At 46.0% G+C, this 14,207-nt stretch overlaps 1 protein-coding gene and 1 non-coding gene across 5 annotated transcripts in view; one reads left to right on the plus strand and one right to left on the minus strand.

The window, feature by feature from the left end:
• MDM4 (MDM4 regulator of p53) overlaps positions 1-13,634 on the plus strand; it is a 45,630-nt gene extending 31,996 nt beyond the window's left edge. The window contains exons 8-11 of one of the 4 annotated variants that reach the window (XM_062211659.1): positions 637-797; positions 3,721-3,870; positions 5,113-5,193; positions 7,385-13,634. In XM_062211659.1, coding sequence (XP_062067643.1) covers positions 637-797; positions 3,721-3,870; positions 5,113-5,193; positions 7,385-7,957 — 965 coding nt within the window. In that variant the 3' untranslated portion in view covers positions 7,958-13,634. Of the gene's footprint in view, positions 1-636; positions 798-3,720; positions 3,871-5,112; positions 5,194-7,384 lie in introns of those variants that run through there. The other 3 variants (XM_062211660.1, XM_062211662.1, XM_062211661.1) reach the window with 3 other exon arrangements.
• LOC133774082 (U2 spliceosomal RNA) lies at positions 8,823-9,019 on the minus strand. Its single transcript, XR_009868044.1, has one exon. It is a non-coding gene; the product is annotated as a U2 spliceosomal RNA (small nuclear RNA).
• Positions 13,635-14,207: the final 573 nt, after the last annotated feature.

Genomic DNA, 14,207 nt, shown 5'->3' on the forward strand with positions numbered 1-14,207 from the left:
CATTTACAAATGCTTTTTTTTTTTTTTTTTTTTTGACAGGCAGAGTGGATAGTGAGAGAGAGAGACAGAGAGAAAGGTCTTCCTTTTTGCCGTTGGTTCACCCTCCAATGGCCGCTGCGGCCGGCGCATCTCGCTGATCCGAAGGCAGGAGCCAGGTGCTTCTCCTGGTCTCCCATGCGGGTGCAGGGCCCAAGGACTTGGGCCATCCTCCACTGCCTTCCCGGGCCATAGCAGAGAGCTGGCCTGGAAGAGGGGCAACCGGGATAGAATCCGGCGCCCCAATTGGGACTAGAACCCGGTGTGCCGGCGCCGCAAGGCGGAGGATTAGCCTGTTAAGCCACGGCGCCGGCCTTACAAATCCTTTTGAACAGTTTCATTGTTCAGGTGCTTTCAGAGTTGAGACTCCTTAGTAACTGATCATCTACGTGTAGTGTTCTTACTCACTGGACAGCCTAACACCCAGGGCTTGATATGTGGGCCCTGCCACTAAGATGGATCCTGGGTTTCTGATTTTTTTCTTACTGGGAGTAGGAATTTTTTACTTGTCCACCAGAGAAGTTGTAAGTATTCTAAAGAAAGTCTTGGTGATTAAGTGTTGTGTATGTAGTTATCACCATTTTCATTTGACTCCTATAGATGAAGACTTGATAGAAAATTTAACCCAAGAGGAGACATCTAGGCTGGACCTTGGGTTTGAGGAGTGGGATGTAGCTGGCCTGCCTTGGTGGTTTTTAGGAAACTTGAGAAACAACTATACACCTAGAAGTAATGGCTCAACTGACTTACAGACCAATCAGGTAAATTTCACGTTTGAAGGGGAACTGTTTTTCCTTTTGAAAGAGCGGTAGCATTCTTGTTTACTCTTGACCACTGCACATTGTTTCCTTTAAGATTCTTATGCACTGCCGTGACTTTAAATACCATCCGGGGTGGTGATTTTGTGCAGCAGTTAAGATGCCATTGGGAATGCCCGCATCCCATAGTGAGGGCCTGGGTTGGAGCCTGGCTCAACGCTGACTGCGGCTTCCTGAGAGTGGCACCCTAGGAGGCAGCAGGTGATGGCTCACATAGTTGCGTCCCTGCCACCCGTGTTGGAGACTTGGATTGAATTCTTGGCTCCCAGGTTGTGGGCATTTGGAGAGTGGATTGGGAGATGGAAGGTCTCTCTTTCTGTCTCCTGAATAAATAAAAAATGTACAAACCCAAACTTACATGTATAACCCTGACCACTCTCCTGACTGCCCAGTTTCCACGTCAAGCTGCCTCAACACCTCCACTTTCAGAGGGTTTGACATTCAATTTGTTCAAAATAGAACTCTTGATTATTATTTTTTGGAGGGATGTAATCACTCCTTCCAGTCTTTTTCTTTTCATAAATGTGCTGTCTGCCGTAATGGTGTCTTTCTCTTGTCATATACGCATTCAGGTTCTCAGGTCTTTACCCAAAGCATATCCAGAATTTTTTTTTTTTAAAGATTGGTTAATTTTTTGAAAGCCAGAGTTACAGAGAGGCAGAGAAAGAAAGAGCTCCATTCTCTGTTTCACTCTCCAAATGCCCGCAACTGCCAGGGCTGCTCTGGGCTGGGCTGGGCTGAAGCCAGGAGCTAGGAGCTTCATCCAGGTCTCCTACATGGGTGCAGGGTCCCAAGTACTTAGGCCATCCTCTGCTGCTGTTGCAGCAGGGAGCTGGACTGAAAGTAAAGTTTGAACCAGCACCCATATGGGATGCCAGTGTCACAGGTGGCAGCTTAACCCACTGGGCCACAGCACCGGTCCTGTCCAGAACCTAACCACTACCTTCACTGTCGTACCCGGATTCAATCAAGCTGGCGTACTTTTTCATGCAGGTGTTGCAGTAGCCTTTTACTCAGCTGTTCTTGTTCAGTCTTTTCAGAGAGTATTGTCATATCACTGGCATTTTTTAATTTTCCAGTGATGGCTTAGAAAGCATTAGAATAAAATCTAGACCCCTTCACCATAGCCGCCATGACTGGTCTGGTCCCCTGCTACCTCACTTGCCTTTATTGTTCACTATGTGTGTCCCAGATACACCAGGCTTCTTCCTTCCTCAGGCACCTTAAGGTTGTTCTTTCCTGTTTCTGGAACATTTTGCCCCAGATTTAGAACTCAGCTCAAATGTAGTTTTCTCAGAGGCCACCAAAGCTTGTCACCTGCAGTTCGGGGCAGGGGGTGGGGGTCCACTCACTTTTGCTTGGGGGCTGTGCATTTTAAGTGGTGGCCCTCCAGAATTCACGCCTTGTTAATTTGGCGACCTCCCCAGTCCCTCTGCTGCTTTACCTGACCACACCTTCTTCACTGCACTTCATGTTGTAAAGCTGTCACTGTCTTTTTTTTTTTTTTTTTAAGATTTATTTATTTATTTGAAAGGCCGAGTTAACAGAGAGGCAGAGGCAGAGAGAGAGAGAGGTCTTCTATCCGCTGGTTCACACCCCAAATGGCTGCAATGGCTGAAACTGCACCAAACCAAAGCTAGGAGCCGGAGCTGCTTCTGGGTCTCCCACGTGGGTGCAAGGGCCCAAGGACTTGGGCCAACTTCCACTGCTTTCCCAGGCCATAGCAGAGAGCTGGATCGGAAGTGAGGCAGCCGGCTCTCAAACCAGCACCCATATGGGATGCCGACATTGCAGGCTGTGGCTTCACCTGCTACGCCACAGTGCTGGCCCCTATCACTGTCTTTTGTGTATATTTTTTGGTCTGTTTCCTCTCATTGAAAGTCAAGCCCCAGAGTCGACGCTGTGACGCAGTGAGTTAAAGCCCCGGCCTGAAGTGCTGGCATCCCATATGGGCACCAGTTTGAGTCCAGGCTGCTCCACTTCCGATCCAGCTCTCTGCTATGGCCTGGGAAGGCAGTGGAAGATAGCCCAAGTCCTTGGGTCCCTGCACCCACGTGGGAGACCTGGAAGAAGCTCCTGGCTCTCAACTTCGGAATGTTTCAGCTCTGGCCATTGCAGCCATTTGGGGAGTGGACCAGTGGATGGAAGACCTCTCTCTCTGTCTCTACCTCTCTCTGTAACTCTCTTTCAAGTATTGAAAAATAAATTAAAAAAAAAAAGAAAAGGCAAGCCCAGGGTTTTGTATTATTCACTGCTATATCCCATTACCTCGTACCTAGAACATATGTGACACATTGGAGACATTCAGTGAGTACTTGTTGAGTACGTGAAAGGGCATAGGACCCTGGCAAAATGAGGAATTGTCCCTTAGGATGTAGAAAAGCATGTCCTGGAATGTCCGTGGATGAATGCGGAAAGCTCTGTTTGTTTAAAGTTGTTTAGAATATCAGAAAGTGTCAGAGCAAAGGATTTCTCAGATTTCTCCGTAAGCAACTTGTTCATTAGCGAATGTCAGAGCTGGTGGGATGTTTTTTCTGACTTCTAGAGCGCCGCCCGTGCAAAGGAGTAGGGAGTGTGTTCTGTGTAGTTGAGCCCCTGGAGCCCCTTAGTACTGTTTCTCAGTGTTATTCCTGATTCACTGTTAAAATAGAAAACCCCTTGCCAGGCACCCGTATATCCATTCATTGGTTTAACCATTGTAGGTGTCAAGTTAGATACCTGTTAAATGACTTTTTGTCCATTGAAGAAAAATGAGATGCTCTTTGGAGAAGTAGTGTGAATACGTTGACTTTTGTTTCATTTATGTTGGTTTAGCATTCCTTTATAAGCCACTGACTACAGAAACTTGTTTGTTTTTTTCTGTTAGGATATAGGTACTGCCATTGTTTCAGACACTACAGATGACTTGTGGTTTTTGAATGAGTCAGTATCAGAGCAGTTAGGTGTTGGAATAAAAGGTGAAACTGCTCTTACTGATCAAGCAAGTGAAGAAGTAGGAAAAGTGGGTGACAAAAAGGTATGTTGTGTTTGTGTTCATAGTAATCTTGGTCTTTTGATATCTTTGTACAAAAAATTACTCAAATAATAATTTCCCATTTTAAAATTTTTAATATTTTCCTGTATTCAATTTTAAGTTTCATCAAGGCTGCCTTTAAAGTAAGATAAGATTTATAGTGCAGCTTCTGCCTCACTAGAAGCAATAAGCTCCCTTTTCACCTGCTTATATAGTGTTGTGAAGCTTTTTTCATCTATAATCTTTGATTGCTAACAAGGCGAAGTTCTGAATGGTCTCAACATCCTGGAGGAGAAAAATCCTTAACTGGTAGGAATCTCAATAGCTTTTATAACCACTTTATATCTAAATGAAATGCACATGGTTTCTTTCTACCTTGTAGTGTTATTGGAGGAAATGGGGGAGTTAGAACTATGAATCCATGGAGTGTAAGTGCACCCTGGGGAAGAGTGGCACAGGTGCAGATCTGGGGCCCAGCACTCAGTGCACTCTCTGTAGACATCTGTTGCATCTGCACCAGAACACCAGATCTACTTAGGCTGTCACAGTTGCTGAGTGAGCTACTTGATTGTCAGAGGAGTGGATGCCCTGGTATGCTTGCTGCAGGCAGACTTGGTCAGGGTCGCACTAGAAAGCTTGCGGGTAGCTACGGTGACATCCTGAAAACTCAGAGAGATGGACCTTGAGAAAGTTGCTGTTAGAGGTTCCTAATCGTTTCCTATTTTTATTCCATTTATTAGACCACGAAACTAGGGTTTTAAATTTTATAATTTTAAATTCTAAATTTTAAAACTTGGAAGACCCTCCCCAACCCTGGTATATGAGCAGGATTTTATAGGCCAGCCAAAGTATCGTCTAACTAGTTTTATTGAATGTGAAAAGTAAGATTTTGAAATGCTTTGTTTTCATTCCTCACTTCTACCTTCATCTGCAAGGTAAAATGTTTCTATATTAAATCATTTGCAGCTTTTCTACTCCTTACGTTATTTATAAGTTTGGACAGCTTTTCCTTTCGGAATGTGGGAGACACCTGGTAACACTTGTCGGTGCTTTTCCGTCGCTGGTCTGACTGAAGTGTCCACAGGGTGTGTACAGAGTCATGTATTTGGGCTCACATTTAAGCTCCCTTCTTTCTAAGTGCTAGTGGTGGAGATAGAATGTGAGTTAAGTTGAAGCTGTTCTTTCACCTGAGATGAAAGGCTCATCTCAGGGCAGTCTGCTGACGAGGTGTCTTTGCCTTTACAGGTGATTGAAGAGAGGAAAAGTGATGACCCTGAGGACTCGAAGTCCTTAAGTGATGACACTGATGTAGAAGTCACCTCTGAGGTACAAATCCTTCAGACGCGGGAACCCCAAAAGCTCCCCAGTGTGGCAGGAAGACCCTTTGCCTGTTGCTTCTGCCTTCCCTCACTGCTGAGAAGCACTGTTTTTTTTACATATTGTTAGAGGTTCTCTTGGAGTTGGAGGAGAGGAGAGACTCCGATCTGATCATCTCCTGCATTGTGAAAGGATGACTTCAGTGCCTGTGCGTGCCGCTGTCTGTGCCGACAGAACTCTGCACGCATGGTGCGCAGGAGACATGGTTTCACCAAGTGCCTGCACCACTGCCCCACTGCACGCCACGCTGTCATCTTAGAGATGCCTGTAGGCTCAGTGCATTTCTCTGTAGAGTATAAAAAATGATATTGTCAGTACTCTCTTAGGAAGAAGCACATAGAAAATGTCCTAGTTTCTACACAAGCTAATACGAAGGGAGGCTACTGATGAAGATTGGGTATCAAGCTCTTAGTAGATACGGATTCGTCACCAACTGACAGCTCGTTTCTAGATACAAATGTGTGTGTGTTATTTATTCATGCTCTTGCAGTGTTTCCTGCCGCTCACTCATCGTGGGAAGAGTCTAGTGTGGAAGCATAAAGAAGGGACTGTACATTTTGCTGCTTGGGCACAGAAGCGTCTTTAGGTGGTTTCTGGTGTTTCCTCCAGCCCCTAGCATACTGCTGCTGACCATTATGATAATTTATGGCAAATTATCTGTCTGCACATAGCTCGGTAGTACAACAGCACACATTGGCCCATCAGTGTTCTTTTTTTTTTTTTTTTTTTTTTTGACAGGCAGAGTGGATAGTGAGAGAGAGAGAGAGAGAAAGGTCTTCCTTTTTGCCGTTGGTTCACCCTCCAGTGGCCGCTGCGGCCGGCACGTTGTGCTGATCCGAAGGCAGGAGCCAGGTGCTTCTCCTGGTCTCCCATGCGGGTGCAGGGCCCAAGGACTTGGGCCATCCTCCACTGCCTTCCCGGGCCATAGCAGAGAGCTGGCCTGGAAGAGGGGCAACCGGGATAGAGTTGGCGCCCCAACCGGGACTAGAACCCGGTGTGCCGGCGCCGCAAGGCAGAGGATTAGCCTGTTAAGCCACGGCGTCGGCCCCATCAGTGTTCTTGATCACAATACATATGGTAAAGATGAATGTTTTCATCCTAATCAGACTTCCATGACTACTTGGGCCCAGAAAACATGTTAAACAGATAAGCTGTTTCATCAAGTCCAAGATGACACTGAACTTAATAAGCCCTATTATTTTATTTTCTGTACTATTTAAAGAAGAAAAAATGATGTCAGTTCAACTGTGCACACCGTCAGTAATGAATTCCAAAGCTTCATGAAGTTCTTTTTGAGTATTTATGTGGCATTTCACATGCAATTGGAAGATCTTAAACTGGCAAAAGTTTTAAGGCTCTCTGGGAAGTGTACCAGTCTAACACACAGGCATGACCTGTGTCTCAGCAGAGTTCCCACTCCCAGACTTGAAGTGCTCTGCCTCATCCCGAGGGCAGTCGAGTCGGCCTGTGTCAGACCAGTGTCCTGTCACAGCCAGCTATCCACAGTCAACACTCCTGCCTTCTTGCAGCTGGCTGCCTTTGAATTGAGCAAGGCATTTCACATTCATTGAGCTCTCGTTGAGCTCTCATGTCTTCCAATTTGAATATGGAGAAGTGGGGAGAAAATGACTTGGTGTTCAAGGACAAGAACACTGATGTTTCAGAGAGAGGTTTAGGCCTGTGATCCCAAGGACAGTGAAAGAGCATGAGTAAACTGAAGTTTTGTCTTCCTTTTTGTTAGATTTCATAACATCTGTTAATAGGAAAGAGTGACTGTATTATTGCTTCCTCATTTTTTAGCCTCTTGGCTGAAAAGGAACAAATATGCATAGAGGAATGGTCTAAAAGAGGGCAGTGAGGAAAAGGAAGACACATTTTACCAGACTGAATGGGAAGTTGAAATAGTTAATCTAACTTTCTTAGGAGATAGCAGTATCAAATTTTGGCTTGAAAATGGCAGTTGTGGCACTCTGACATTTCTTGCACATATCTGTAGAATTTGCCCCAGTCCTCCGCTAGCCCACTGATGTGGAATGTCCGAACTGTGCTTAGCGAGGTGGTGTGAGTCTGGCTGACCTCTCCTCCTGAGGGCTTTCTCACGACTTGCGTGGATGTTAACTGACTGCACTTGTCTTTGTAGGACGAGTGGCAGTGCACTGAGTGCAGGAAGTTTAACTCTCCAAGCAAGAGGTACTGTTTTCGATGCTGGGCCTTGAGGAAAGACTGGTATTCAGATTGTTCTAAGTTAACCCATTCTCTCTCCACGTCCGATATCACTGCCATACCTGAAAAGAAGGAAAATGAAGGAATTGACGTCCCTGATTGTCGAAGAACCATTTCGGCTCCGGTTGTTAGACCTAAAGATGTTTATAGAAAGGAAGAAAACTCCAAACTTTTTGATCCCTGCAGCTCGGTGGAATTCTTAGATTTGGCTCATAGTTCCGAAAGCCAAGAGACCGTCTCCAGCATGGGAGAACAAGCAGATAACCTTTTTGAGCAGAGGACAGATACAGAAAACATGGAGGACTGCCAGAACATCTTGAAGCCGTGCAGCTTATGTGAGAAAAGACCCCGAGACGGGAACATCATTCACGGGAGGACGAGCCACCTTACCACTTGTTTCCACTGTGCAAGAAGACTAAAGAAGGCTGGGGCTTCGTGCCCTATTTGCAAGAAAGAGATTCAGTTGGTCATTAAGGTTTTCATCGCATAGCTGAATCTGTGAGTTGCAGAGAAATAAGAGAGCCACGTCATATTGGAAACACCAGTATTGAGCACCTCTTTCTAGCTGAGCTATTGTTAACCCCTGTGTTCCCGGACATTGTTCCTCTGCACCTAAATGGAATTGAGCGTGAGTTCTTTAGAACTAGATAATCGATTTTTGGGGGCTCCATTAACATGAAAACAAATGCAAATAAATCACTTCATTCTCCCTCCAAAGAGTAGGACAGAACCTGCTACCAGGACAAACAGAAATGCATTTATTCATTCACTTACCAAACTGAGAATTAATCCTTCTTTAGTTGATTTTTATTCCCCACCCTTCTGTTAGGGAATGTTTTTCTGTTGTCATAATCCAAGGTTGTTATTAGAAAAATATTAGCGCTAATAATGAAAACATACATGATCTGGTTAGTCCAGTTAGGAGGACTGAGAGTCACTTTATGTTATAGTTAGGCTGCATGGTTCAGAGAAGCCAAAAGAGAAAGTATTGAAAAACAAGAGATTTCTTCCAGGGATGCCTAGTATAGTGGTTATAAGACATTCTTTCTAACATACCCCTAAAATAATTTCAAAGTATATATATAATCTTTTGCACATTTGAAAAATGAGGTATAGTTAGCATGTAATAAAGTATTCCCTTCATCTGAGTTGTAGAAACCTTGAGTAACCACCCTAAATAAGCCATAGAACCAGAACACTTCCTTTAGCCCCATTGCAGGCCATTCTTCAACCAGTTCATGGCTCTCACTCTATGTTCTCCTTTTGCACATCTTTAATTTGACATCTAAGTTCTTTAAAAATTTAAGTACTTAAAAAAGATATTATGCAATATAGTGTATATTATATACATGCTTTAAAGATACTTGTATCAAAGCCTTGGAGCTGTAGGCTTAGCTGATTAAATTTATAGAAAAAGTCCTCATAGAAACTGGCAAAGCCTGTCCTCATTTCAAAATGAATCAGCCAAATTAAAGTGTTAATTCTAATGACTACATAGGTCTCTGGCCCAGCCCTCCTACACTTGATCTTAGCCAAAAGGCCGAGAAGCAATGCCAGCCCTCCTGGTGGTGGTTCTGAACTAGAGAAGGCAGAGAAGTTTCAGCCAAAGCTGTCTCTGTCTGGCTTTCTCGCTCCTGGTTGTCTTGGGAGGCCTCTTTGGCACCTGTAGGATAGTTTACACCTGAAGCGGTGCCTCACCCAGTTCTGGGTGGGTCAGAGGCAGCCTTTCTTTCAAGAATAGGGAGTAAGGCAATTGTGACAAGGGAGATAATGAAAGAAAAGTGATAGACTGGGAGAAGCTTGGTCATGCCACGTCAATTTTAGGACAATACATACAGAAATGGAAAGTACCAATGTCTGTTCAACTCATGGAGAAATACCACCTGCGTTGCTTGAACGTGCCCAGCTCCCCAGGGATTGATCCCAAGGACCAGGCCATTTGAGCAGATGTGCCCAGAAGCTCTGATGCAGGTTTTCTACCGACTGCTTTTAGGTGCCTTGCCCTAAAAGGAAGGGCTTTGCCTCGCTGTTTGGTGCCAAACTAGAACATAGACCAGACAGGCTCCCTTTATTATTTTATTTAGTTTCCAGAGAGGAAATTTTCTTAATTTTAAGCCTTAATGTACTCATGTATTCAATGTCTCTTCTTTTGCACCTGAGGCTAGATGACGCAGTTAGTGCACAGCCAGAGTTCAGAGTTGTCGCTGGAATCTGAATCTGTTGACGCATAAATCTTCACACAATCCTTGTTAACTTTATCATTTGCTAAAAATGTTCAGTGGTGATGCATATGTAGGTCTTCTAAGTGATATTAGAGATTAGGGGTTTGCAGCCAGGATGGGACTTCAGAGCCTCTGAAAACAGCCCTGTAAGTGTCATGCTTTTGTAGCCAATTAGCAGATTCTCCCACTGAGGACAGGGAAAGGGGGCAGCGTTGCTCCTGTCTCAGAAATGAAGCTCACGTCTCTGGCTCTGCAGGCACTGGGAGGGCACCGGTTTTCACCCAGAAGCAGAACAGCCCTTTGAGTCAGGTGTTCTGTGAGACGCAGGTGAATGCTCTGAAAGCTGAGAGGTAGTTTTCTCCTTCCTCCTCCCGCCCCGTACTCTCCTCATGGTTTGATAGCCTCGGTCTTAAGTTTTTGCCAGTGTGCCTTTGAGGTGATTAAAATCAGAGTTGGGGATTTAGGGTCTGCAGTTGCATCCTGTGATACCATATATAAAGATGCAGCCTTTTAGATAAAACTTAGGTAAGAATCAAACGTTTTATTTATGTTTGTAGATGTTTAATGCTAATTTTGGTACATCCCTGCTCAGCGCAATCTGGCACTACCCAGCATCCCTTGCTTCCTGTCTGCTTCCCTGGGTTTCCCTGTCTCCAGTAGCGCTAAGTCCTTCGCTTGGCGCCGTCTGAGGGAAACCTCATCTTCAGCTGCAGGAGACGTTAAACCTCCTCGATTGGATTTTGTTCTTTTTTCATTGCCCCTGCGGTACAACTTCTTTCTCTGCCACAGAAGCAGGGTGTTGTTTCTGTGGAAGTCTTCAGGTTACTGTAAGATGCTGCCGTCCATCTTCAGCTGTGACGCGGCCCGCCATCCTGTCTGCTTTGTTGCCACCGCCTGTTCACTCTCAGATGTCTTCACTTGGTGGTAAATTCCGTGGCTGCCCTGGTTACAAGCAGGCCATGCCTGGGTGGAGACCTCGGCTGTGAGGAAGGCTCCAGAGCTGGTGGCAGTGCGGTCGGTGTTTGTGGTGCACAGCGCCGTGGACTGAATGGTGACCTCACACCACCTTAGCATTGGCTTCCTTATTCTAGTTGCCATTTACATTCATATTTATAATGATGCTATCTTGGACAGGAAGTTCGGAACAGAGATGATAAATTATTAGACAAATACTTTCTAAATGACAGCTGCAAAGATCTTTTCTCTCTTAATATCAGTTCACTTACCTTACAGTGTACCTGCCAGAAGTCAGTATGCTTTTGTATTTAATACTTAATCCAGACTTTGTAAAAGTTGAGACCAAGCCTTGAAACTGTTATTAACCATTTCTCCTCAGTCCACCTGGAGAGACCACGGGTTTCCAATCCTAGGCTTGAACAGTGGACCAGAGTCCAACCAGGCCAGCCTCCACACTGCCACAGACTGTGTAATACAAGACACTGCCAAGCATTTGAATATACAGTTGTTTTCATTATAATTTATGTATGTTTAGATGTATGTAATGCTTTGTGGATTATTTGCTTTGTAAAAATAATTTGTTTTTAAAGGTTAGGATCATTTGTAACTTTATTTGCATGTGTCAGTTCAATGCAATATTGGCTTTGAAAAGTCATTGATGAGAAACTGGTGGATGTTGTTGGGTTCTACAAAGCTATTGTAATGTTACCTCTTGATTCACTTTAGAAAGCAGAACGCCTGTTAACCAACTCGAGGGTTTTTTCTCTCTCACAGACTTACCTGGACTGAAAGTACATGGCTTCAGATACTGTGAATCTGCTCTTTCCCATTTTGCCGGTCAACTGCTTACGTTGTTTAGAGCCGCGTCCTGAAGCAGAACTCACTGTGCTGGTTCTCCCAGGCAGTGTGCATGTCCGCGCATGCGCACTGTCGAGATTGAGGCTGCCTTTGCTAAAGGGGCTGTGGATTAGGAACAAGCTGTGTGTAGAATCTGCACTTCCGTGGGTAAGGAGCCTGCAAGCTCTCCCCGGTGCCCAAGTGAAGATGTGTTTACAAATGTCTGGGGTGTGCACTGTCGTTGGGAATGCTGGAATTTCTCAGATTTACGAGTAGATGAGTTACAGTTTAGCGTAGAAGGACAGTTTGAGGACAAAAAGGCTAAATGGAAGTGAGCATCTGAGTAGTTAAAGTCGCTCCCCAGGCCTAATCTGGGGACAGTCTGAGGTGTCCTTTCTGTGGGCGGAGCTCTAGTTATGTCTGCCATTGCCTACCCTTCCTGTATAGGAGCCCCAGGCTCTTCTCTCCCATGGGAGAGTGTCCCATAAGCATGTTGAGATCTTTTGATGGAATGCTGTGAATTACGTGGTGAATATGGCGTTGCTCAACAAGGCCCACGCTTGAGTTCCTGCACCTTTCTCGTAGCCTTTTCAGTGACAGAACGTGGGCGGAGAGGATTCAGATCTGCAGAAAGTGGGACTCTCCTGGTGGCTCATCTGAAGTCCAGGCGCGGCTTCACGTGCGGGGGAGCTCTCCTCAGGACTCTTCCCCAGTGCCTCTGGGAGCGAGCACAGCTGGCAGAGCTCCCTGCTTCCCAGTGTGGCGGGGAGCATCCCAGATACCTGAAAAGGGCCGAGCAGTGCTGTGAGGGCAGTTCCTTCCAGAGCAGGCCTTGCACGTTGGCAGGTGCTTCTTTGAAAAGGCCATTATCGTTCTAACGCTTTGAGAGTATCAGCATCTCATTTCTCACCCGAGGCATTTGTTTTCTGAGCAGTAAGTACTTTGATGCAACAGGCACTTGCCCTCCGTTACTATTAGTCTTAGATCCTCTTGGTTCAGAGTTCTCTATTTCTGGGTATCGCCTCTATACCAAAGGCCTCTGGTCCCCTCTGGCGTGGCGGTGACTAGGACCATTCCTGTCTCCTGGTCGGTCGGCGGGAGCATTTCACCGCACAGTCAGGTGGTGGGTTCTCACAGTGAGGAAGGGACACTTCTGTCTCGAGGGTGGAGGCCTCTGTGGACGCGGTACAGGGGCGCTGCTGTCCCCGGCATCTGTGCCTGAAAAATCGAAGCCAGCCTTCCCTCTCGTCCAGGAGAAAGCATTTTTCCCTGTAGTTTGCCCCCTGTGTGCCCTGTTCCTCCCTTCTTCTAGAGCGAGCCCGTAGACAATGTTGTAGAGGGGGGTGACGTGTTGTTGGCCTCCCCAGCACTTGGCATGGCAGAAGTCATGAGCAGCTAACTCCTGAACAGGACCCTGGGCCTGCAGCTGTGCACTCTGAAGTGCCTCCGAGGTGGAGTAGGATTGTCCCACTGGCCCAGCTCCAGACTGGAACTTCTTAAGCCCGTTTTCTCTCATCTGAAAAGTGAGCACACAAACCCTACCCTTTCTACCTCATCGTTTGTTGTGGCGATTTAATCTGGATTGCCTGTGATTGCCTTGAAGATGATCGAAGAAGCTATCGCGCTGTTGGTAGCCTGAGCTCTGGGGTGTGCATGCGAGATACCTCACGGCCTGCAAGCTGAGCACGAGCGCTCCCATATGCCCACCGGGCAGGGCCCCTCTTAGCCACGCTGCGAGCGCGCATCCTTTCCTTGATGAGGGAAGCCTGGCCTTTGGCTTCTCTGAGAGCAGATTATGTCCTGGTGGAACTGCCTAGCTGTGGTCTTGAACGGAAATCCTACATACACTTGAGGAGGCGGCATAAAATGCACTGCCGGAATACAGACAACATGGGATTTCCCAGATCTCTTTCACGAGGAGTAGCAGATGTGGCTTCAGAAAATGAGAAGAAAAGCCAGTTTGAAGTGACTGGTGGCCAGCTTACTCACTAAATGAGGCCGGGGGAGGCACTGTCAGGCATTCTTGCCTGATTTTTACAAGCACTGCTAAGTTAACAGCTCCGTCTTGGTGTTTGCACTACGTCATGCTTGTAATACCTTTTGATTTTATTGCATTTTTTTGCTTATTAAATATTTTTCATTTTGTCATCATGTGTTGTCATATTGTCATTATTGAAGAAATGCTAATTTTTTTTTTTTTTTTTAAATTTACAGCCAAATCTCATTTTGTTCTCTTTGATCTGATTTGGGGAAGTTAGTGGACTTCACATCAGCAGCCACTGGGAGTATTTCCCCCATTTCCTTTTGGAGTAATTGTTACATTTCATTTTCAGGGTCCCAGTCTTGAAGGAAACCTTCCAGTCTTTCTTTCAGTGGTGTTTTTTTTTTTGTTTGTTTGTTTTGTTTTGTTTTGTTTTAGGTAGAGTTTTAGAGAGAAAGGTCTTCCTTCCGTTGGTTCACTCCCCAAATGGCCACTATGGCCGGTGCTGCGCTGATCCGAAACCAGGAGCCAGGTACTTCTTCCTGGCCTCCTATGCGGGTGCAGGGGCCCAAGCACTTGGGCCATTCTCCACTGCCCTCCCGGGGCAGTCCAGAGAGCTGGACTGGAAGAGGAGCAACCGGGACTAGAGCCTGGCACCCATATGGGATGCTGGCGCTGCAGGAGGAGGATTAGCCAAGTGAGCTGCGGCGCCAGCCCCAGCAGAGTGGTTTTTAACATTGAGC

Source organism: Lepus europaeus, chromosome 14, assembly GCF_033115175.1.
Source record: "Lepus europaeus isolate LE1 chromosome 14, mLepTim1.pri, whole genome shotgun sequence".
NCBI lineage: Eukaryota > Metazoa > Chordata > Mammalia > Lagomorpha > Leporidae > Lepus > Lepus europaeus.